At 39.5% G+C, this 22,034-nt stretch overlaps 1 protein-coding gene across 2 annotated transcripts in view; it reads left to right on the forward strand.

The window, feature by feature from the left end:
• Positions 1-22,034, forward strand: part of USP25 (ubiquitin specific peptidase 25) — an 88,973-nt gene that overhangs the window by 5,598 nt on the left and 61,341 nt on the right. For both annotated transcript variants that reach the window (XM_066208525.1, XM_066208527.1), the window contains exons 2-3: positions 15,497-15,574; positions 16,651-16,795. In XM_066208525.1, the coding sequence (XP_066064622.1) occupies positions 15,497-15,574; positions 16,651-16,795 (223 nt within the window). The remainder of the gene's footprint in view (positions 1-15,496; positions 15,575-16,650; positions 16,796-22,034) is intronic.

Here is a 22,034-nt window from a genome sequence, read left to right on the forward strand (position 1 = left end):
TCTCTGAGTAGAAAAGCCACAGATTTTCTTGGAAATGAAAGTGTCCTGATGGCTTTCACTTTCTAGTTCTCTTGTGATAACCACTGTGATTATTTTAAAGTTGGTGTAGGTTGCCTTGAGTCACAGTGAAGGGTTGTGTGTCTTTAGGTTGTTTGTGTGTTTGTTTGTGGTGTTTTCTTTTTTTTTTTCTTGAGGTTTTTTTAGCTGGCTTTGTTATTAAACTTCCCCATCAAACCCTGGTGACTAAGTTACCAATGTGATGGTCTTCAGTCAGCAAATGGACACTTTTAAATTGAAAGAATTCAGATTCTCAGCAGGGGCCTGTTGACTTGTGCCTGGGATAGCAATGTGACATCACAATTCAAATCACAAATTAGAGTATTAGGTGAAAAATGTAGGAGAGGCTGTTGTGACAGTGTATTTTATTTAAAAAGGATTTTATGAATTCAGGGTAGAGTTCAGTCTTTTTTCATATTATGAAATAGAGATGGCTTTTGTTAGCTGATGATTACACTTCATCAGTTCGGGTGCTGTTAAAGAAGTCAACATCTGCATAGAGTGGAAAATACTAGGCTGGAGTGAAAATGGGTTCAGTTTCAGTAGTCAAGTGAATCTAATGTCACTCATGTGTGACTTCTGACAGGGAGCTGAGTGTGTGATACATGGGATGAAAGCTCCCTCTGTTCCCTTTGGGACTGTGACAGGTCCAGTGTTCTGATTAATACTGTGACAGGTCCAGTGTTCTGAGTGGTCAAGCATAATTAGTGGGGAAAAGCTGGTACTGTGAATCACAGGAGTTAATTTTGTGCAAAACCATGCAAGTTGAAAGCTTTCTATAAGCTCATCTTTTTCATTTGTTAAAAAAGGGAGAGAATGCTAAAGCTGTGGGGCTGAAGGAAAGATGAGGTGGCGAGATGCCTTCCTCCAGAGCATACCTTACATGATAGTATCAACTCAGGCTTTGTGCCAAGTAAAGGTACAAACTTAGGCTTTGTGCCAAGCAAAAGGAAATACTTTTTGCTGTTTCCTCAGGTTGGCAAATGCCATCTCTTGGTGTTTTTTGTGAACCCTTGTAACTCTTACTTTGGCAACACAGTTTGTTCTGAACAACACGTGTCAGATTTTTTCACATTACTTTACATTAATACTGTGCTGAATGTAGATGTTATCAGGAGCTGTATTGTGCCTGCACACCTCAGCCAAGCTTGCAGGTAAAATCGGGAGCAGCTGTAGTGTGTGCTGTGGTGACCATCTAAAATATTGCTTTCATCCAGCGTTGCAGTTTGCCCTCATTGTATTGCCGAATTTACATTTTTTTTATTGCTAGATTTCTGTAGGACCTCAAAACTTGCAACTGGCTAAGTGCTCTACAGACCACTGGTGGAAAATTTTCATAAAACTTCTTTCTGAATGATCCTGTCCCATCCTGGTGCTCTGTTACCACCCCATTTTTCAGAAGTGGATAAAGTAGCTCTTGGCTGCAGAGGGTGAGGCCTCCCTGCCTCAATATTTGAGGCGAGTACACCAGTCTGTGTTCTGGAGTGGCTATGGGGGTGTGCTGACTCCTGCTAACACTCGCAGGGCTCTGTCTTCTGGCAGAGGGGTGGTTCTACCACACTGAACTACACAGTAGTTTTCCTGTGGGTGTCGTGCAGAATCTGTGGGTTTGGGCTTTAATGTGAATGAAATGTTAAGCAACATTGACTCAAAATGTTGAGGTTGCTGTGAAATGCTGTGAAGGAAGAACTGTGTCCTAAGATGGTATAAAGACAGATTGACACAAAATGTCATGAGCTGGACACTGTGGTGACTTCGGTTGTTGGTGACCGGCTTCCTGAGTTCTTCTCTGTTCAATTATAGAGTGGTTTTCCCATGTATTTAGTAACATCATTCATTCTACACATTTTAAAATCACAGTGAAAATCTGTTTGTTCAGACTAGAGTATTGCAATTTAAGAAGGCACTGATTTTTTTTTCAGTTGGGTTTTTGTAGTTTTTATTGTTTTTTAAATGCCATTAGCTTTTTTTTTGCCATAAAGGATGAAATTCAGGAGTATGTTGAATGCCATCAGCATGAGAGTTTTCCTGAAATCTGGTGTTACCTGGTGATGGGATTTCAATAGGAACAGCATTGTTGTGAGCAGCAGCACCACTGAGCGTCCACAAGTTTTAAGGTATCTCTCCTGCTAAAGGTGTTGGAGAGGTGGAATCCAAAGGACATGTGATGTGGAACAGCTTGAAGGCTGGAGTGCAATTAGGTTAACTTTGAAAACATCACCTGACACAGATTTGTGTATGTAAAACACTTTTTTTTAAGGGCATCGGAAATATTGGTATGCAAATTCTAACTGGTTTTATTCTGAGATGTTCAGCTTTGACTTGATGCTTTTGTTTATACCTGGTTTCTGAATTATTTTACCTGGGGTGTTCATGCTGAAAAAAATTATACTCTGCACAGTATTTCTTCTGAAATGTTTGTTATCAACTAATTGGCAACAGTCAAGCTTATCAAAGTTTAGGTGCCAAGAAAATGCAGATTGTGCTTAAAATATCCTTGGCTAAAGCTTTTTTAGCCATCAGGTGAAGGCATATTTTCAGCTTTACAGTAAGCAGAGGTAGACAGAATAATGTATTTAATAAAAGCTTGTCAGAGAGGCATTAGTGTTTTTAAGGCATGATCTGGAGCTATTTAAATCTAATTGACTCTTCTATCTTACCATGCACAGAGTTAGTGAAAATAAATGCATGTGATATAATGACATTCTGTCCTCCTGTGGCTTCATCCTGCCAATTGTCATCATTTCAGTGGTGGTGTACCCCAGAATGCAGAGGGCTCCCCTTAGAAGATGTTCACATCTGGGTCTGAGTCTGAGGTGTAGAAATTTTGGACTGTGATTTATGCAGCTGTATTTCATCCCAGTTTTTACTTTTGTTGAATGGTAAATGGTAGGCTTGAGGTCACACGTGAATTTTGTGATAACTCCTCCTCACAGCTGTGTGACTCCAAGGAAAGTCAGATACCTGTGCTTGAAATTTCTGTTCCTATTCTCAAACTAAAAATGACACTTTCTGATTGTCCATCAAATATCCATTAAAACATAAAGCCACTTTGAAAAGTTGAATTTAGCTGTGCTTTTACTGGGATTAAGCTGGAAAAACAAAAACATCCCCCCCAAAGCAAACAAACAACCAACCAAAAACAAAAAGGAGAGTGTCACATAGAAGTTGAAAATAGTATTAATTTACTTTCAGGTGTGTGCTGTGAGAGTGCTTTAAAGTAAGCATCTGGAAAAAGCTGGGTGTGCATTGGCACATGACGTTTTTCATTCTTTTCAGAAGAGGAGATGGCAGGAACAGACTCCTGCTCCACTTCCCTTTTGCTTTTGGTTTCGTTTTATTCTTCTGAAAAGTAGTTACTTTGAAACAGAAATTTCTTCTGGGACCACAGTTGTTGGAAGAGTGCTTTTCTTTTTTTCTCCCCTAAGACTTTATAGTGCCTGCTTAGAGGACTGAATACTATATTGTATCCCAGAAATATTAGATTATGACTGAGAAAGCATTCCTATACTTTGCAGATTTTAACTTTTGCTTTGTTTTGATATAGAACCACGGGAAAAAAATATGAGAACATTTTTAAGCTTGTAAATATGATTTTTTTTTTTTAAACTAAATGGCTTTGTAGACAGCTTGCACAGGGATTTCCCTTCTTGGTGTTACCTATTTTCCCATCTGTCAGCTACTTTTCTTCAAATTCTGCTTGTATCTCTTATGTAATTTCCCACCTGTTTGAGGACCTTTTTCTTTCATTTAGAGACTTTGCCACTACTGTGTAGTTTTCTTACTTTAGAATCTTTTAATTATTTGGTGGTAATAATTGGCAAGTTTTATTTAATTCTGGCATCTAAGCTTGTAACATTTTTTTAATGGGGTACTAAAATTAAGTCTTCTCTCCCTGTATCCCATTACTTGTTTGGAAATTAAAAAATAACCAATAGCTTACTGGCAAATTTTAAAAGTTCTCTCTGGTCTTGCAAGTATTTTACGGGACTTAGTGCTGAAAGCCACAGAACGTCTCTTGTGACAGCCCTGGTCCAGACAGGGCTGTCACAAGAGACGTTCTGTGGCTTTCAGCACTAAGTACCATAAAATTGTCCCCTCTCCTGAAGTTGCCTGGGCTGTCTTTCTGGGTACAGGCTGCTGGTATACTGGGTAAGCTTTGGATTTATTAATGGTGAAGATAGACAGATTTCCCTATCATCACCAGTTCCAGCTCTTGATAAGTTGCCATGTTGCCTTGAAGCTTTTCTGGGGCTGATTTTAAGGTGACTGGTAAATGTGGCACCCACTGCTGGTGCTGAGTGGAGGGTATGTGCACTGCACAGGCTCTGCTGAGTTTTTAGAGGCCCGGGAAGGTACTGAGTTCTTTGTGACCTAACTAAATAGAAAAGGATTGAAGATTTTACTACCAGAGTTTGTCATCTCTGTCATTTGATGGAGAATGTGTTGGCATAATGCTGCTCCTAAAAAGGCAGCGCGGACTTTAAATTTTTGTTTCAAATAATTTTCCAGAAATGTGAACTCATTAGAGGAGTATTTTGTACCTCTTTTATTCAAGTCAGCTTCTGAAGCTTCAGGTAGGTGTGTGGTGATGGCAGAAAGTCGTTCTTGGTGATACTGTTACAACACCACTGACACGGGGAAAACTGGCAGGGCTAAATTACAGTGAGCAGTGCTTACAAACCAAAGTGGTTGGAGATTTCATGAGACCATGTCTGAACATATTAGAATATAGCAACTTCAGATTTCTGTGGGAGGTGAGGCAAATGTGTGTTTCAGTATAAGGTAATTCAAAGAAGTCCATTAAAAAGCCCCCCCCAAAACTTTAAACAAATCTTTTTTTTTTTCTTTTTTTTTTTTTCCTCCATGGAAGAAAATGGCTTAGAAAATTTCAGCTGCCCTCTGTGGAGAGCAACGCTGAATTTACTGTTTCTTTAATTGTGAGGTAGTAAAATTACATGCTGATCCCTGGTACAGCTCTCACCATGCCTTTGAGCACTGTAGGGTCTCTGTTGTGTTTGAAGTTCATTTCAATTCTAACACCACCTGCATCCATGGAGGTTATTACCCGATGCAAGTGAAAGCTGCTGGCTGCCCTTCACAGTGACCTTTGCAGGGACACAGCACGTGCCAGCTCCTTCCTGGTGCTTGACCAGAAGAGGCTGTCTTGGCCCAGAAGCTGGAGCTGCTGTCAGAAGCCTGTCACCTTCCAGGTGACCTGTTAAACACTGCCCCAGATTTTACGTGTCTTAATGTTATCTGTGGGCTTGTTCTTGTGCAGGGTTGTGCCTTGTGTCTGTCCTTGCCCACGTGCCCCTCCCCAGGCTAAAAACATGTCTCTTCACACAATATCTTTTTAGATGATTAGTGGAGGGCAGGATGAGCTATCAAATCATTTTACTGAATGCCGCAAAGAGTGGTGTGTGCCTTTCCTGATGTAATTTTGTCTTATAATGCACCATGGGTTGGGGAGGGGGTGACCAACTGAGGCTGTGGGGTGAGTTTACCTGTGGCAGATCTCACTACAGTGGAGTGGAGCTGCTCCCCCTCTGTTCTTCCAAAGCCCTCTGTGTTGTCTCCTCTAAGTTCTTGTGGCCCAAGATGTGGGCAAGAGCAGGCAGTGTGATCAGGAGCTACACACTGGCTGGTCAAGGTGCTCGGAAGCTTGGGGGTGCTGCTGAAGCTTTTGGGGATCCCTGGGGCCAGGCCAAGCTGCTGGTGGTGGCCTTGAGCTTTCGAGAGGCAGGAGGGGAGACGTGCCTGGGTACGTGCCCGCTCTGTGATTACAAGGCCTGTTTCTGTAGGAAATCATGTTACTAATTTTTTTTTTTTTTAATTGGACTAAACGGAAGAGCCTTTATTGAAAGGCTTTCTGTTAAGTTTGGTTGTTTGTTTTTTTTTTTTTCCCTTCCTATTCAAAACAGACAGCTGAGCTCTTTCCCCAAATGTGTCCATTCTATTCAATACAGTGGACTCTTTGTAATACAGACCTGTCTATGAAAAAGTGTAATTTAAATTTTATTTACGATTTCTCTGCTGTATTATGCTGAATTTTGTGTGGAAAAAATTGTGAAATCTTCCCAGTATCCCTTACCTAGGGCATGTAGCAGAGTTGTTTGAGGTGAAGTGGAAGCTTTGATCTTTGTGCCAATAACAGCTGCAGTAAATGAAATCCTTCTGGATGTGCACACCTAAATCAGGAAGTGGAGAACAGTGGGATCCCATTTTGGCCCATGCAGGAGTGGGTCTGATTGTGCATGTTCATTTGTGAGAAGTGTACACCAGGAGCACATCTGTTGCTGTGAGATTTTTAATTCATCTCCCATTGGTGTAAGTTTTCTGCAATCATGCCTAAGTAGGATGGGGACTGCAGGAGGCTTTTTTCCCCCATCAGTTTCTCTCACTAGATAAAAGAAGTATTAAAATAGTGGTAGAGAAACAACTCATAAGGCTGCTGCTCCACAACAGTTGAACCCAGTGGAAATTGGTGCAGTCTTTGCCTTATCATCTCTCTTGTCCCACGCCTGGCTCTCACTAAGTTGGCAGGCAATCAGTGGATGCAGAGAGGGACTCTGTGATGGTTTATTGAGAGCCTGGCCTGGCTTGGCAGAGGTTTGGGTGGGTGGTGGTGCTGGCTCCTAGGGACAAGTGGCGTCTGGCAACAGCAGCCTGGGCTGGCCAGCACTGGCCGGAGCTACAGCCTAGGAAGAGCAGCTGACTCCTCAGAAGCAGCTTGTGGTCTGACAGCCCCTGTGAGTCTTATTGTTGGTAAGTATTGTGGAGCCTGGGATCCCACTGATCTGAGGACACTTGGAGTTTCCAGAGTTGGTTTGTTTGCTCCTAGAATAGTTGTCCTTGTTTTCAAAACGGCAGAGTGAGGAGGATGAATGGGGTGTGTTCTTGGGAGCTCTTCTGTGTTGTGCAGAGCAGGGTGAGGCTATTATGATGTCTGTTTGGAGGAAAACAGCCCTATAAATATGCTGAAGGTTTGAATGGGCTAGTGGGACTGCCTTTTCCACTTGAGAATTAGGACTGTGAAAAGCATCAAATATGAGCCAGAATAAGCTTGTATTTGGTGTGATGGGTTAAACTGTGATTGGGATGCAAAGGAAAATATCTCAAAGTGTAAAAATGTGGATCTCGTGGCAGTGTTGTTTTAGACATGAAAGACAAGGCTGAACGTTTTTAATAGTGGCTACAGTAAAATTATACCCTAGGCAATAGTCACTCCTGTGAGGAGAAAGCTTAAGTCTTGGTTGTGCTACCTGGTCAGACACTGTAAAATGAGATGTTTATGCATGATGGTAAGTATCTGTGAACAGAAGAAAATTGGGAAATAAACTTCTAGAACAGGAGGGATTAGAAAAATGTCATAGAATCATGGAATGATGTAGGTTGGAAATAGAACTCTGTGAGTTGTGAGTCCAACCCCACCATGGCCAGGGACACCTTCCACTGTCCCAGGTTTCTCAGAGCTCCATCCAGCCTGGCCTTGAATAGTCCCAGGAATGGGGCAGCCACAGCTTCCCTGGGCAACCTGTACCCACTGCCCTGACAGTAAAGAATTTCTTCCTGATACTAATCTAAACCTACTCTGTTTGTCACCATTCCCCCTTGTCCTGTCACTCCAGGCCCTTGTAAATACTCTCTCTCCATCTTTCCTGTGGCCTACAATTAGGTCATCTTGAAGTCTTTGCTTTTTCAGCCTGATTAGTCCCATTTCTCTCAGCCTTTCCTCGTATGTGTATCTTGCTTTAGCAGGGTGTCGATCATCTCCAGAAGCCCCTTCCATCCCCTACCCCTGTTGTTCTGTGTGTGTGTATTTATGCACACATATTTTGCTGTGATCTGTCATACTCCAGCCTCCTCCTCCTTTCTATCTGTGTAACTTTGCCTCTGACTGACGCCACTGGCTTTAGTTTGCCATGGCTTGTGCATGTTTGTGGTGGGTCACTTGCTGTTGAGGTTGGACGGGCTGTATGGGCTCTTGGAGGAATCCTCCTGAATTTTATGTGTCGTTTACAGATAATTTGTGCTGGTGTTTAGAAAGACCCTTCCCACTGCCACCTGTAACTAATCACCCAACAGATTTGAATTGGAGCAGAGAGATTTTTGCTAATTACTGTCACAATTACTGGGGTATGTAAGAATCAGAAGCAATTTTTGTGAAGTAGATTTTCCTGTAGTGGTTCCAGTGAATACAACCTGAAGTTTAACTTGTGTCTAGTTAAGTGAAACTGAAAATCTCACTGGTTTTAGTGTAGTTAATTAATTTCAGAGCTGCTGTCATTACTATTGGGAAGCTCACTGTTATACTGAGCAGGGTATGGAGAAATCATGATGATTTAAAACACACTGACCTCAAAATTCTCAGTAATTATACACTCCTGACACTTTTTTCAGTAAGTGCTAAGGTTTCCATCCTTTCTTGATTATCATCCTGTCACTGAGGCTCATTTAGGACTAGCTATCAGTAACAACTAGAAACAGACTCAAGCAACAGTGTTCATAATCAGTTCATAGACTAATTTTAAGATTTCCCCCTGTGAACTGATCAGGTGGTTTTCCTGCTCATTGCAAGAGTATTCCCCGTGCAGGTGATGATTTGGCTCACAACTTCTGTGTGGTTTTATGTAAATAACTGTCAGAGGTGGGTTTGCCTTATTTTTAGTGTCAGAGAATACAAACCAAACTCCTCAAGCCTCTTCTTAAAATCTTATTTTGAAATCTTTAACTATTAGCTTGAATAAAGACAAACTTACATACTGAGAGTGAAAAAGATTTTTTTTTTCTTTTTTGGCCACAAATGAGGCTCAGAATTGTGAATATTTATATGAATGCATGATCTCATGTTGTATAGAAACCGTAATATCAAACATTGAAATTCATTGAAAAGTCACCTGTTAAAGCATGGAAATCTGGTGAGGGTATTCTGTGAGTTGTCTAGGATCGATATAGGTTACATAAAGCTATGATTAAGTAGAATCCTTAATTTAATTCTTGAGAGAGGACTGTACACACCTAAGTAGTGCACACAAGCCTTTTCCCCCTTAAAGTTTTATTTGGGTTAGGCTGTGGTTGGCTGAAAGTTCCAGCCTTACACTGTGTCCTTTTGCTTCTTGAAGTAAGTTTTTGCTCTCAGTCCAGTTGCACTTTGTACAAGCTGCTGCTGTAATTGTCAGATTTTGGCAGCCTGTGCAGAGCAGTCCCAGACTGAAAATCTGCTGTCTTTGTGCGTGTCCTTTGCTCTCCACGGGTGATTTTTGTCTGAACCAAAGCTGAGGTGTATTTTGCATTAATGTGTGTATAAAAATATATCTTTACCTACTTTCTTAGAGGATACAATGTCTTGTAAGAGGTTTCTCTTTTCCTACCTGGACAAATGGAAGCCCAGTTAGCAGATGCTGGGCAAGGGAACCTAATTCTGTCGTGCTTTAAGGAGCACCTTAGAGCTGGTGCAGAGATTAAACTTGGTCTTTGCACTAGCAAAACAGTGCCTTAAAAATATATGCATACGTGTAATGACTTTCTAATTTATGTATTTTTATAAATATATTTATTCTGCACATACATGGAGAAAAATCTTGACGACAGAGCGGGGAAAAGCAAAGCCTTCTGGAGCTGACTGCATGTTTTCCCTGTGTTTCAACTCAATATTTTTGTGGGAAGGAGTTAGTTTTTATTTGCCTATTTGGAACTTGACCAACAGCATATTTAGAAAATGGTTAATGTATCTGTGTTGCTGGAAGCTGTAATGTACAGCAGTGTCTGTGGACCTTTTAACTATTCCTGGGAGATATGATTAATGTGGCAGAAAATGATATTCACAGTAGTAATTGAGGGTCTTTAGTATGCTTGCTCTTTGTATGTTAAACTATTTCTGTTTGTTTGTAGCAGTAACCTAAAGCCTGTTTATAGAGGATTACATTCCTCTAAGCTCTCAGTGTTGTTCTCATTACAGCAGCATCATATGAGGAAACCAGCTTATTAGCTGCTTGTCTGCAAGCAATGCCATTAGCAGGTCCTCTGCAGCTTAGGCTTCATTAGAATTGTCTTTAATGTAAAATATTTGTGCAATGTCATTTGAGTTTTCCTCCACTAAATAGGTCTTATAAATCAGTGTTGCACTAGAAAGTAAAGAAAGTGGGATTCCTGTGGAGGGCCTGAGTCAAGATGCCATTCTCAGCATTTGCATTTTCCTCTTTCTTTCTTTTTGTCTCTAATAAAAGTATATATCCCTCAGGAATCAGAATCATGGCCTGGGTTGGAAGGCACCTTAAAGGTCATCTGGTTCCAACCTCGCTGCCATGGGCAGGGACACCTTACACTAGACCAGGGTGTGCAGAGCCCCATCCAGCAGCCTGGCCTTGAACACTTCTGGGGACGGGGCACCCGCAATCTGCCAGAGCACCTTTTCTAGTGCCTCACCACCCTCACAGTAAAGAATTTTTCCTGATATTCAATCTAAATGTACTCTGTCAGTTTGAAGCCATTGCCCCTTGTCCTGTCACTACAGGCAAAACATCTCCCCATTTTTTCTTGTAGGCTCCCATCATGTGATGGAAGGCTGCAAGTCTAAGCCATCTCTGTTTGAGGCTGAAGAATCCCAATTCTCTCAGCCTTTCCCTATAGGAGGAGTGTTCCATACTTCTAATCAGCTTGGTGTCCCTAATGCATTTTCATTTTGTACTGTTGAAATGTGAACTGTGTAGTGAGGCCATAAGATCCCGTTTTCTTTGCTGATGGTTGGATCATCTCATTCATTCCTGAACATACAACTTTATCTGTGCTTGGAAATAGAAAAAGGTTGTTTTATCTTCTGAGTTTGTGAGTGCTTGTATTGCAAATGCAAATATTTGGATGTTGCCATGAAAAAAGCCAAAGTTTACATGTGCTTCTTCAGAAGCTACAGAGAGGAGAAAATAAACAGATCAAAAAGTGGCTATTATTTCCCCCAAACTTATCTTCACTGTAGTTCAGTATTAGTCAGTTTATGAGATTTGCCTTGTTCAATAAAAGCATTTGTGTAATTTAGCTTTTTGCTTTGATTGTAGGAAGTTATCAGAGTTTACAGTACTGTTGTGGAACTAATTTGGGCACAGTATCTCCCTAAGCTGATAGTAGTGCAGATCCTTTTCTGCTTCACTGGTGCTGGCACAGCTACTGAATATGCTATTGTGTGAGGTCATAAACCAGATAATCTTAATTGGGCATTTCCTGAGAGCAAGGGAAGGATGGCTGAAAAAGGAGAGACTTGGAAATAAGGGCATGCATTCCTAATACACAAATTTGGCTTCCATCCAGGAAAATAGGAGAATTTCCTGTTAGTGAAAATCCTCCAAGAGCTAAAAGCCTGAAGATACATAGTGCATACTTCAGGGAGCCAGAGGAAAGGGAAAGGGTGGGAATAGCTTGTGCATGAAAGCCCCAGGGAACAGACTGCTTCATGATGTGGTGGGACTGAGGGGTGTGAACAGCTGGATCCCAGGGCAGCCACAGCAGCAGTGAACCATCTCCTTTGTGTGGCCAAGGACTTGGGGTACCCTGCAGCAGCTGTACCAGCACGGTCTGGTGTCGGACATCAGTCCTGGGGGCTTTCTGAGTTAACTCAGAGGCGTGTGTGACTTGTGTGCACATATGTCCTAACACTGTTCCTGGAGTCTTGACTCACCGAACTGGAGGATCTCTGCTAGAGAAAAGATACGAAACGAGTCATGTCAATTTGAGGATAGGATGCCAAATAGAAGTGGGAACAGGCAAATTTGAAAGAATGGAAGGGCGTCTTTTAGCATCGATAGTTGCACCTGGTTCTGTTGGAATGATCTGGTTTGTATCTCCATTTGAAAAGAGAGGCTGTTTGTTAAACTGAATTAAAGCACAGTTATAATTATGAGTTATAATTCAGAATTTGAACCTCTGCTGAGGCAAGGTTGGAAAAAATAGGGAATCAGGAAAGAACTGCATTGAAAAAATACAGTAGCTTTTTAATGTTAGAGCTGGTAGTTGTGATCTGTAGCTTCCCTCACTGACCTGGTTTCATGAGCATGCATTGGTGCAGTTACTTCAGACGCTTGTAAATACTTGTCTGCTGCCTTCTTCATTTTTTATCTTTGTTTTAGCATAGGATGAGCTCTTTGGGGTATTTTTGGTTATAGCCTGTGAGTGAATTATTATTATAATTGTTTAATATATCTATGTATTTTTAGTCATTTGAGGGTTTATATGCTACAGTCACTTCAGCTCAAGTTAGCCCAAGCTTCTTGAGTTTTTAGGGTAAATGTAATCAGAATGGGCTTTAATAGGAGTAAGGAGTGGCTTGCTTCATATGTAGAAGTCTGTCTGTAGTATTGTATTAAATATTTCTTATCATACAGGAGAGACTTAGCTGTTTAGCAGTTGCACTACAAATTGATCGCCAAGCTTCAGTCATGGGTAATAGTAACATAAGTTTCCTGTGTGCCACAATAACCAGAGCTAAAAGAATATTATTCAAAACAAATAAAATTTAGCCATTTTGACTTTGCAAAGTAGTACAGATGCACTAAGTAAAGTCACATCAGGAATTAAATAATATAAATTCCCTGAATATGGTTGCAATTGTTTCATAAGTGTCTTAAGTGAAAAGAAAAGCAAAAAGAAGATTGAATCTCACCCTCTGATAGTGAACGAGGAGAGGGTTTGATAGTTGCCTGCTCTGTCACTTGTAATGAAATGAAATAGAATTACTTGTGTTAATACAGTTTCATGGGTGATAACATACTGTCATTATAACAGTGAAGGAGAATAATGACAAGTTAAACATCTGGTTGCAAGAAAGGTCAGTGCACAGTAAAGATGATGGATGCAGTTACATCAGATTTGTGAGGATGAGGGCAGGTGGTAAATTTGTGGAAGACAAGGCCACCAGTCAGAGTTTTTAGCTGCTTTATTCAGTTTTACAATTGTTTTTGAAGATCTGTTAGTCCAGTAGCAAGTATTATAAGAACATGTTGATCAGGTGGAATTAATTTCAATTACACTCTTTCTAGAAAGGGAATGTATCCATTCTTTACCTTCTGCATGACTTGAAATACGTCAATTAGAAATTAGTGGCAATTTGTCCACATTTAGCTGAAGAAACAGTAATGTCTAAACCAGTCAAATGCCTCAAAGCTCCATTTAAAGTTTTCAGGAGAGCTGTTCATTTTCCTCTTAATTCCTGTCACTTCTGACAGTGGTGCTTATGGATTCTCCAGGTTGTTGTTTTAATTACCAGTTAGAAATTCTGGAGCTGAGTACCTTAAACTCTTGGCCTTAAAAAAAAAGTATACTTAGATACCTAAATCATCTCTTGATGAGAAAGGAGCATCTCTGGGTGCCGTTCTGATCTGTTAAATGTGTACGTCCATGGGAAGGGGGCCTTGAAACGCAGCTTTTACACTGGAGTACTGAAATGTGGATAGAAACTACAGATGTCTAAGTTTATAAGTCACAGCTGTGCTCATAAATTAACAGCCAATATTTTGAACTGCAAAGAGATTGTTTGTTGGTAAACTGTCTCTTCTGTCTTTTCCCAGTCCATGTGAACGATAAATATCCTCCAATCAGCCTTTCTAAGTGTTGTATATATTGTGGAAGATACAGAAATCTGTTAGAACTTGTTGTAATAATAATTTCTAGTGAAACTATTTTCTGTTTTGTTTATCATCATGTTTGTGGCAAATAAAAAAAAAAAATCCACTTTATTGCCATGTCTTGAATTGCTGCTGCCAATTTTCATGCTGTTGTAATTATTTTTCCCAAATACTTCATTTCTTTGATTCTTGCCAGACTTAGGGGCAGGAAAGCAACTTTATAGGGGAAACAAGTGGCTTTGTACGGTGCTATGAAACGCACAGAATAAACAAACAAGGGGGTGAGGGATGGGGATAGAGTGGGAGTTTGTTTTCCTGCATCACTTCACTTTTCTTGTGCCAGCAGAAGGGTTTTTAAAAGGAAAAGAAAAAAGAGGCAAATTGGATTGTTAGCAGCGTCTCTTAGGATCATAAATGAAGGGAAGATTGTGTATGTAATTCATAAACATCCTGAACTATACGCCTTCTATTTCAATTTATTAGGGCATGAAGTAGTGCCTGCCAGGTTAATTTCTCACTGAGGAATTCAGCATTCATGCAGATCTTAATTTCCTCCTCTATACAAAGCAGTGATAAGGGAAGAATAAGGGTATTTGAATATTTGATTCCAGATAATTCAGTTTAAAGATAAGTATTTTAGGAGTAGCCGCAAGACAATTATAGTTGCTATTTTGAAATGAATTTGGAGAGTAGCAGGAGAATGTTTATTTCCAATAGGAAATACGCTTTTTGTCATGCAAACAAAACCCTGTACTTCACAAAATTTTTCTCTTTCATAGATGAAATTACTGTTTTGAGTTCAGGATGTGGTGGGCAAAGAATAAAAAAGAAAAACCATTTGCAAATATTTTTTCTTCATTTCCCATCTGCCAAAGGAACAATTGAATTTGTTAGTATGGAACAATGGTCAGTGCTCTGCGTTTTCATGGTTTTAATGGTTAAGATGCTTATAATGGTTAACAGGAGTTCAAGGATTGTTCCAGCTTAGTGCCTGCTTTTTGCTTCCGTGATGGGATAGAGCATGAGCAGAGTGAATCATCTGTTGCCTCTAAACAGGGGTGGGACCAGATTTTTATTTAAATAAAACAAAACCAAGCCTCAAAATTCTTACAGAGTGAATATTTAAGAGACCCAGAACCTCTTGTTCTTTTTCTAATTCCCAGTGTTCCTTTAAACTCAGTTGTGGGTGCTGACTTACGTGATTTGTGACAGTTGGATTCAACTGATCTAGGAAGGCAGTTTAGATGGCTTCCTAAAGTTCTGTTTCAGTATCAAGAATCTTGTTTTGTTTGGAGTTTTTGTAGTATTTCTCTTAAAACACCTCAGTGCTCAGCAAAGTTGAACTTCCTGGTTTTGAGATTGGAATGACTAGGAATTATTTATGTTAAGGAAATAATGGGGTTGAGAATAACTGGGAGTTAGAGAAGTTGGTTTTGGTGGGAATTCAGTCAGCTATTTTCACTACTGCCTTTGGAGACCAAAGCTGTAGAGTTTTGTCTAGAAGGGCCAATTGTGGCTTAATATAGGCTTCTTAAACCCATGTTGCATAAGCTTACCCATTTTTTTGTTTAAAAAGAAATCCAAAACCAAGCAAACCCACCAAAATGCAAAGTCATTACATTTGGGAATTAAAAGTGCCCAACTTGCAGAAACTAAGACAAACTTGAGTAATGAAGGTTCCCTTTGTGGTGTATAAACATCATATGAAGAGGCCTTTAATGGGAGTGGAGGAGTGTACTCTGTTAAGGATTGGTTTTGCTGTTATTTGCCTCTAATCTTATTTCGATGACCTGTTTGTTTGTTTTTTGGTTTTGTTTTTTTTATAGCACCAGCAAACATTTTTAAATCAGCTGAGGGAGATCACTGGTATCAATGACATCCAGGTACTACAACAGGCTCTGAAGGTAAGATAACTGACTTGTAGCTGGATGCATCTTAACTGCCTTTGGAAGCCATAAATCCCAACCTTTCTTACTCCTGTCCTGCTCTTCCTTCCCTTCTTTCCCTTCCTTTGTTTTTCCCTTCCCAGCTTGAATTTATTGTAGGGGGGAAAAAAAAGCTAATAATGATGGTTTGTTCACTTTACAAGGAATCTTCTTCTCTTCTGGTACTGACCTAAAAATTAAGCAAGTGTTCAAAAATGAAAAGACAGGAATGCTATGACTTGCCTTTAACCTTTGTGTGAATTGTTTTGGAATACATTGGTGCTACTACAGATGGTCACCTCCTGAGGAACCCAGTGATGTTTTCTTGTCAAGGTGTGGCTGTTCTCTATCATGCACGGGCCTTGCTCACTGTGTAGAGTGAAGAACTCAGCTTGAACTTGCCAGCCTTTGCTAATTTGCTATTGTTTTGATGTTTTTTCAACCATTGTGATTTATTTCACAGAGCAGAAGAGTTCTTTGATGCAAGTAAAAAAAGGCAGATCTCTCTGTATTCTTTTACTGTATACATAAATATATATAAAAATTTAAAAAATGCTTTGTGTCCCTCAAGCAGAACTTTTTAGCCATTCATACGTAGTAAATGAGGATATAGTACTTTAAATCAAAAATAGGTTAGTTGTTGTTAGCATACATGTGCACAGCTTCTTTTCAAAAGCCGGGATCTCTGGCTTTAACAATGAAACTCTATACTTTCAGAAGAACTCATCTGACTCCTGTTGAAGCCTGACTCCTGTGAATGTGCTGGTTATGTTTGTTGAGAAGTTGACCTACACTACAAGACTTTTTTTTTCTTTCCTGAAATAAGTGAAACTCCACCAAAACAATTTTTTATAAGATGTTTTATTTTTATATTGGTCAAAAATAGTGAAATATGCAGAGTATTTCTTTGTAAACTTTATTTTTGAGTTAGTATTTTACCTGACTGTAAAATGGCTATTGATTTGCAGTTGCTAATTGCATCCTTTGCTTTTAAGAAAAATTAAAGAAAGGGTGAGGGAACTCTCACTTCTTGTCGCTTTTTTTTATGCTTAAAGGACAGCAATGGTAATCTGGAGCTGGCTGTGGCTTTTCTCACTGCGAAGAATGCCAAGGTTCCTCAGCTAGAGGAGGCAACTTACTACCAAACAGCCCTTCCTGGGAATGACAGATACATCAGCGTGGGCAGCCAGGCAGACACCAGTAGGTATTTTTTCTTTTCATATGTTTAGTTTAAAGGCACCAGAAAGAAAACCTTGCCTCTGAAATGAAACCTTAAAACGGTTATCTACAGATAATTCTTACTTATCAATTCTTAGATTATGATGTATTCTCATTTTTCTTATTTCAGTGGGGTTTGTTGTTTTTGTTGTGGTGGGTTTTGGTGTTTTTTGGTTTTTGTTTTTTTTTGGTTTGTGGGTTGTTGTTTTTTTTTTGAGCTTCCTTTAGGTATTACCTTTACATCTATGTATGGTACTGATCAAAGGGTGAATTAACTGGGCTTTCTGTCTTTTTTTTTTTTTCCTTTCTTCCCCTGCCATATTACAGGTTTTCTTTTGGGGTCATGCAGTAAATAATTTAAGGCAAAAGCTGAGTACTCCTCTGTCAAAACAAAATTGGAGAAGAGTCTGTCATTGTTTGTCTTAGTATGGTAAAGCTCAGTGTTCTTAAGAGTAGCTTCTCCCTGACAGGAATGACTTTCACAAAGGGAGAAATGGGAGGTTAAGTGTGAATTTTGTACTAAGAGGGTAGTTATTTTATATATGAAATTAGCATTAAATACACCTCATATTAAACAATTTCATTTGGTTTATACACGAGGTCCCCCAGCCTGCATTTTTCTAAGTCTTGCTGGCTCTAATCTTCTGCTTTAGTGTATAGTTATTTTTATGGGGAGAAAAAAAAAAAATGTGTTCTGCTAATAAATACAGGAAAGAAAAGAAGTAGAAGTAGAAAGACAAAGGAAGTTTTGTAGTGGGATTGATATCTGTAAAATCCGAGTTTCTTGATGCTATAGATACTTTACACCATTTGCAATGCAGATGGAGAACATTTTAATTATATATCAGTTATATATGTAGTACATCTATGTATATTTTATTAAACAAGTAGAATTATTTAGTGCTTCCTGCAGTAGGATTTTTCCCCCTTTGTTTTGGTCCTGGTGGCTTCAATGTAAAGAAGTTTAGTTAGATCTCCTTATCAATTGTACAATTATCTTTTCTCTGTAGAACCTTGACATGAATTTTTTAATTTTTTTTTTTTTTTATTAGAGATGAGTTTATTCTCAGCATGTCCAATCTGAAAACTGCATTTAAATCCTTGGTATTATTAGCAACCATGTATAAAATGTCCTCAGTGCATTATAGGTAGTTGTGTTATCTATGCACTAAGTTGTGGTGGGTGGCTGGGATTTTTTGTGTGTTTTTTTCTTTTCGCTCCTTTGGAAAGAAAACACACACAATCTTCTCTGTGTGTCTAATTTTCAGTGTCAGAAAATTGCCATTGAGGAAATGAAGGCTATTAGGAACAAACTCACCACTGTGTCATAGTTTCTAGTACTGACAACCTACTATGGCAGTGGAATAGTAAGCTGGATTCTCTTGGAGTCTGTGTTTAATTAGATTTAATAGCAATCCCATTAATAGAAGTATTTAGTTTTGCTGTCAGTTACTGTGCTGTACAACCTTACTGAAGAAATGAGGTGGCAAGGGATATGAACCAAACCTGCAAGAGCCCACATTACCCATGGCAGATGGTCAAACTGAAAAGGTCTTGAGTTGTACATTCCAAGGTGAATTTCAGGATTCTCTTCTCTTTTCTGGAGGGCTGAAGGCAGATTCCTTACAATTACGCAGCACGACAAGTCAGTGATCAAGAAACACCAACTGCTGTGGGAAAAGTATGGTTTTAATTTTTTTTTAACATCTTTAGTGTCTGGTCAGATCCTTACTGGCAACAAAGATGAGAGTCCTTGGCCAGTCTTTGCTGTTTTAGTTAGAGTGAAAGCACATTATGAGATGAAGGCATCTTTGTGAACTTTTCATCATGCTGGAGGACTTAGAAGGCAAGAACTGAACACCAACAGCAGAACAAAAGCCTAAACCAGTGGGATCATGGAGCCCTCCCAGGCCCCTGTAGAGATCTAGTGAATGCTTCTGGGAAGAAACCTACACTTTCCTTGTAATGTGCTTGCCTGTAATTATTTGGATTCTAGATTTAAAAAACGCAGTGCACCTAAAAGGCCAAGTCTCAGGGCCCTGTGTTAGTAAACACTGTCATGTAAGGGAGTGTGAAGGAGCAGTGACTTGTGAGGAGAGAATGGAAGGGTGGGCACAGGATGGACAACCTTCAGCAGATGGCTTTGACCATCATCACTCCCTTCTGCAAAAGAACACTTATTAGTGGTTCTCAGTGGCTGTGCTGAGTTGCTGACAGGATCTTGTGTCTCAAATTTGACTCCCTTTATTATCCCACATAGGTATAGTTACATGAATTAATTATAACTTATCCTTACTGTTCCTTACTGCTTAACTACCTCTATGCGTTTGGAACTTGGGATGTTAAGAGTCACTTAACTTCAAAGCATTCAAAGTTAAAGCATCCAAATTGGGAATGAGAAAGTCACAGATAAATACCAGAGCTGTATTTTATGCCACAGAAAACCTCCAGCCATTTCCAAAGGCCGTTGAATGTATTCCTTGCATAGAGATATGTCAGATGTGTTCTGTGAGTTTTTCTGACTACATTTCTTTGACATGGTTACTTAGTTAAGGGGTAAAATGAAAATGTTAATGTGTACCAGAACAGCCAGAATTGTGCACTGGCTCTTCCAAAAGTGACAATGGTCATAAGTGGTTTGAGAGCTGCATCCTGGATGGTAGGAGGTATAAGGAGACCTGGTTTGTCTTATTACCAAATGCAGCATTTCGGCAGCTGTAAAAAAAAGAATAGGTTTTCATTGAATCTACTCCATCTGTTAAAGAAAGACTGACTTGCAAAATCAGTGTTACTCATGATGCTTGCCTTTTTGTCTGTTTTTATTTGCACCTGCAAATGTAGTATTTTCACAATCAACAATAATGCAAGCTTAATCTGATCCTTTTGCAAAGGTGGTTTTAACATTTTGACTTTTTTTCCCTTCTTGCACTCTGTGAGGAGAAAGTGCTTAAGCATTAGGCTTGCAATGTACAGATGCAAGATGTACCTTTTAGTCTAAGGTAATTTTAATGTTCCACTTGGTGGAAGAAATCCTAGGCATTATACTTAAAGAAAAACAAAAGAAGTTTAGTAGTACTTCCAAATAGTTTCACTTTATTTATTTCTCTACAAACCTTTTTGTTCCCATTTGAAGTGATTTTGTGTATTTTTATCTATGACTGTACAACAGAACTTTTGGATTGCTAAGTATGTATCCAATTTCTTCTTATTATTGAAGGAACTTGAAGAACCCAGGATTAAAGGAAGGAACAGAATGAAGAGATGTGTTTTGGAAGTTTTGTTCCTAGGAAGCAGCTGTCAGGAAGCATTCTCTTCCCTTCTTTTGAAAACTCAGTTATTTCTCATTAGAACTGAATTATTAATCTTCGCAATTGCACATTCCACGGCCAAAACAAAAGATTTCAAGCCCTTTTATGAGGGCATATTACAGTGTAACTATGAAATGCCAGAAACAGGAATTCGAGGATTGTAGATTTCATGGCTTCTGGCTTTTTATATCTTCCTGTTCTTACTTTGAGCCTTTGCATATGTTTCAGAAGTCACTCAGTCAGCCCTTTCCTGTGAGGTAGAGTTTAGACTCAGCAGTACCTAAATCCTTCTGGAGTGGTGTTTATAAAACGTTTCTTACTGTTCCATTCTAGAGACTCTGAAAAGTTTATAGGGTAATTTATTTTGGAGCTTCACTGTCCCTACTTTTAGACTCCGAGTGTCTTGCCTAAATCCCTTTTGCTTCAGGTTAAGTCCTTTACTCCTTGTGTGCCCCCTGTGAAAGTTATAGTACACTTTCATTCCTTCTATCTCGATGAAGTGTTACGTGCTCAAAGACAGCGTATCAAAAGACTTCTCTCACATCTAAAGGAAACAGCCTAAATTCCTTTCAAATATTTGGATGCATTTCCTATACCTATTGTCATTTCTTTTCTTCTCATCTAGGCCTTCTTTAGTATGCTTTTTTTTTCTGAGCTGTGGCACTCAAAACAATAAGGAAGATATCAGCTTAGTTCTTAAGAAAATAGGTGAATCTATAAATAACCACGCAGTACTCTGACAGAAGTGTAACACTTCCTATTTTCTTCAGTGCTGTGATGATGTGAATTGCAGATTGAACACGAGTTGGCTGTAGCTCCTGGATCCTTCTTGGCACAGGCCCTAGTCAGTCCTCATTCTCTAGATGTTCATTTATTGTTTCTGGGAGTAGAATTTGACAGTGGCTTCTTCTGTCACCTTGCCTAACTCCGCCATCGCTATGTGTCTTCATGACATTTCCTTCTATTTCTAGGATTATCTGTGTCATCTCCATCCAAAACTCCCAAGTTCCTGGGAGTTTTGCCAGCTTGGTATGTCAAGGTCCCTGCTTCAAAATGTCAGGAGTCTTGTACCTTGAGGTCATCTTTTTATCTTACAGATTCACTTGTTGCTTTGGGCCATGATTACCTCTCTCCTTCCCCATCAGTTTGGTAGTCATCGGTTTAAGGTGTTATGATTGTAGGATGTTGTACATACAGCTGAGATGAGGAAGCTGTGGGATAGTGGTGGCCAATATTTACAAGCTCCTTCACCAGTACAGCAGTTTGAGTTGGCTGAATTGCTGCAGGGGGTGCTGGGTGCTCTCCCCTCAATCAGTTTTAACCAAAATTGGCATATACAGCCACGTAAATTCCTTTAAATCTTTGTTAGGAGCCTGAGACTACTGTAAATTTCACATCACAGAATCAGTGGCAGTATACAGGATCTTACTTATCTCTGCTTGTAATAAATAAACCATATGTAGTCTCAAGTCCCTTTTAAAAATTTTTATATTGTTGATGAAATGTTGCTGCTGGATTTTCATACTTGGCACAATTCTATTGAACCCATCAAGGCTGCCCCTTCATTTTTTCTCCCTGTACCAGTTGTTGCATCACTGTGGATGTTTATTTGAGTTCAATTGCCACTTCTGATCTGTCCCTCATGCTGTTTCCCAGCCTACTTAAGTTTGAAGTTCCTACTCTCTGCCTCCTCCTTGTAAAAGCACCAAGTCAACAACACAGTAATTATTTTAATGAGCTAGGCAATAACCAAGTAAGAACCATTTATTTAAATGATGATAGAAACTTCCGAAGTAAACAGATTAATAAGCTTTTTTAAAAAGAGGAAGATCTATGGGGATAGGTAGAGGTAGTGTGTGCATTTATTATACATACACTAGTGTATTTTGTCCCAGATTTCAATATACAACTTA

This window comes from Chamaea fasciata, unplaced genomic scaffold (assembly GCF_029207755.1).
Source record: "Chamaea fasciata isolate MVZ Bird 193981 ecotype frontalis unplaced genomic scaffold, bChaFas1.0.hap1 SCAF_2, whole genome shotgun sequence".
NCBI classification, from domain to species: domain Eukaryota; kingdom Metazoa; phylum Chordata; class Aves; order Passeriformes; family Sylviidae; genus Chamaea; species Chamaea fasciata.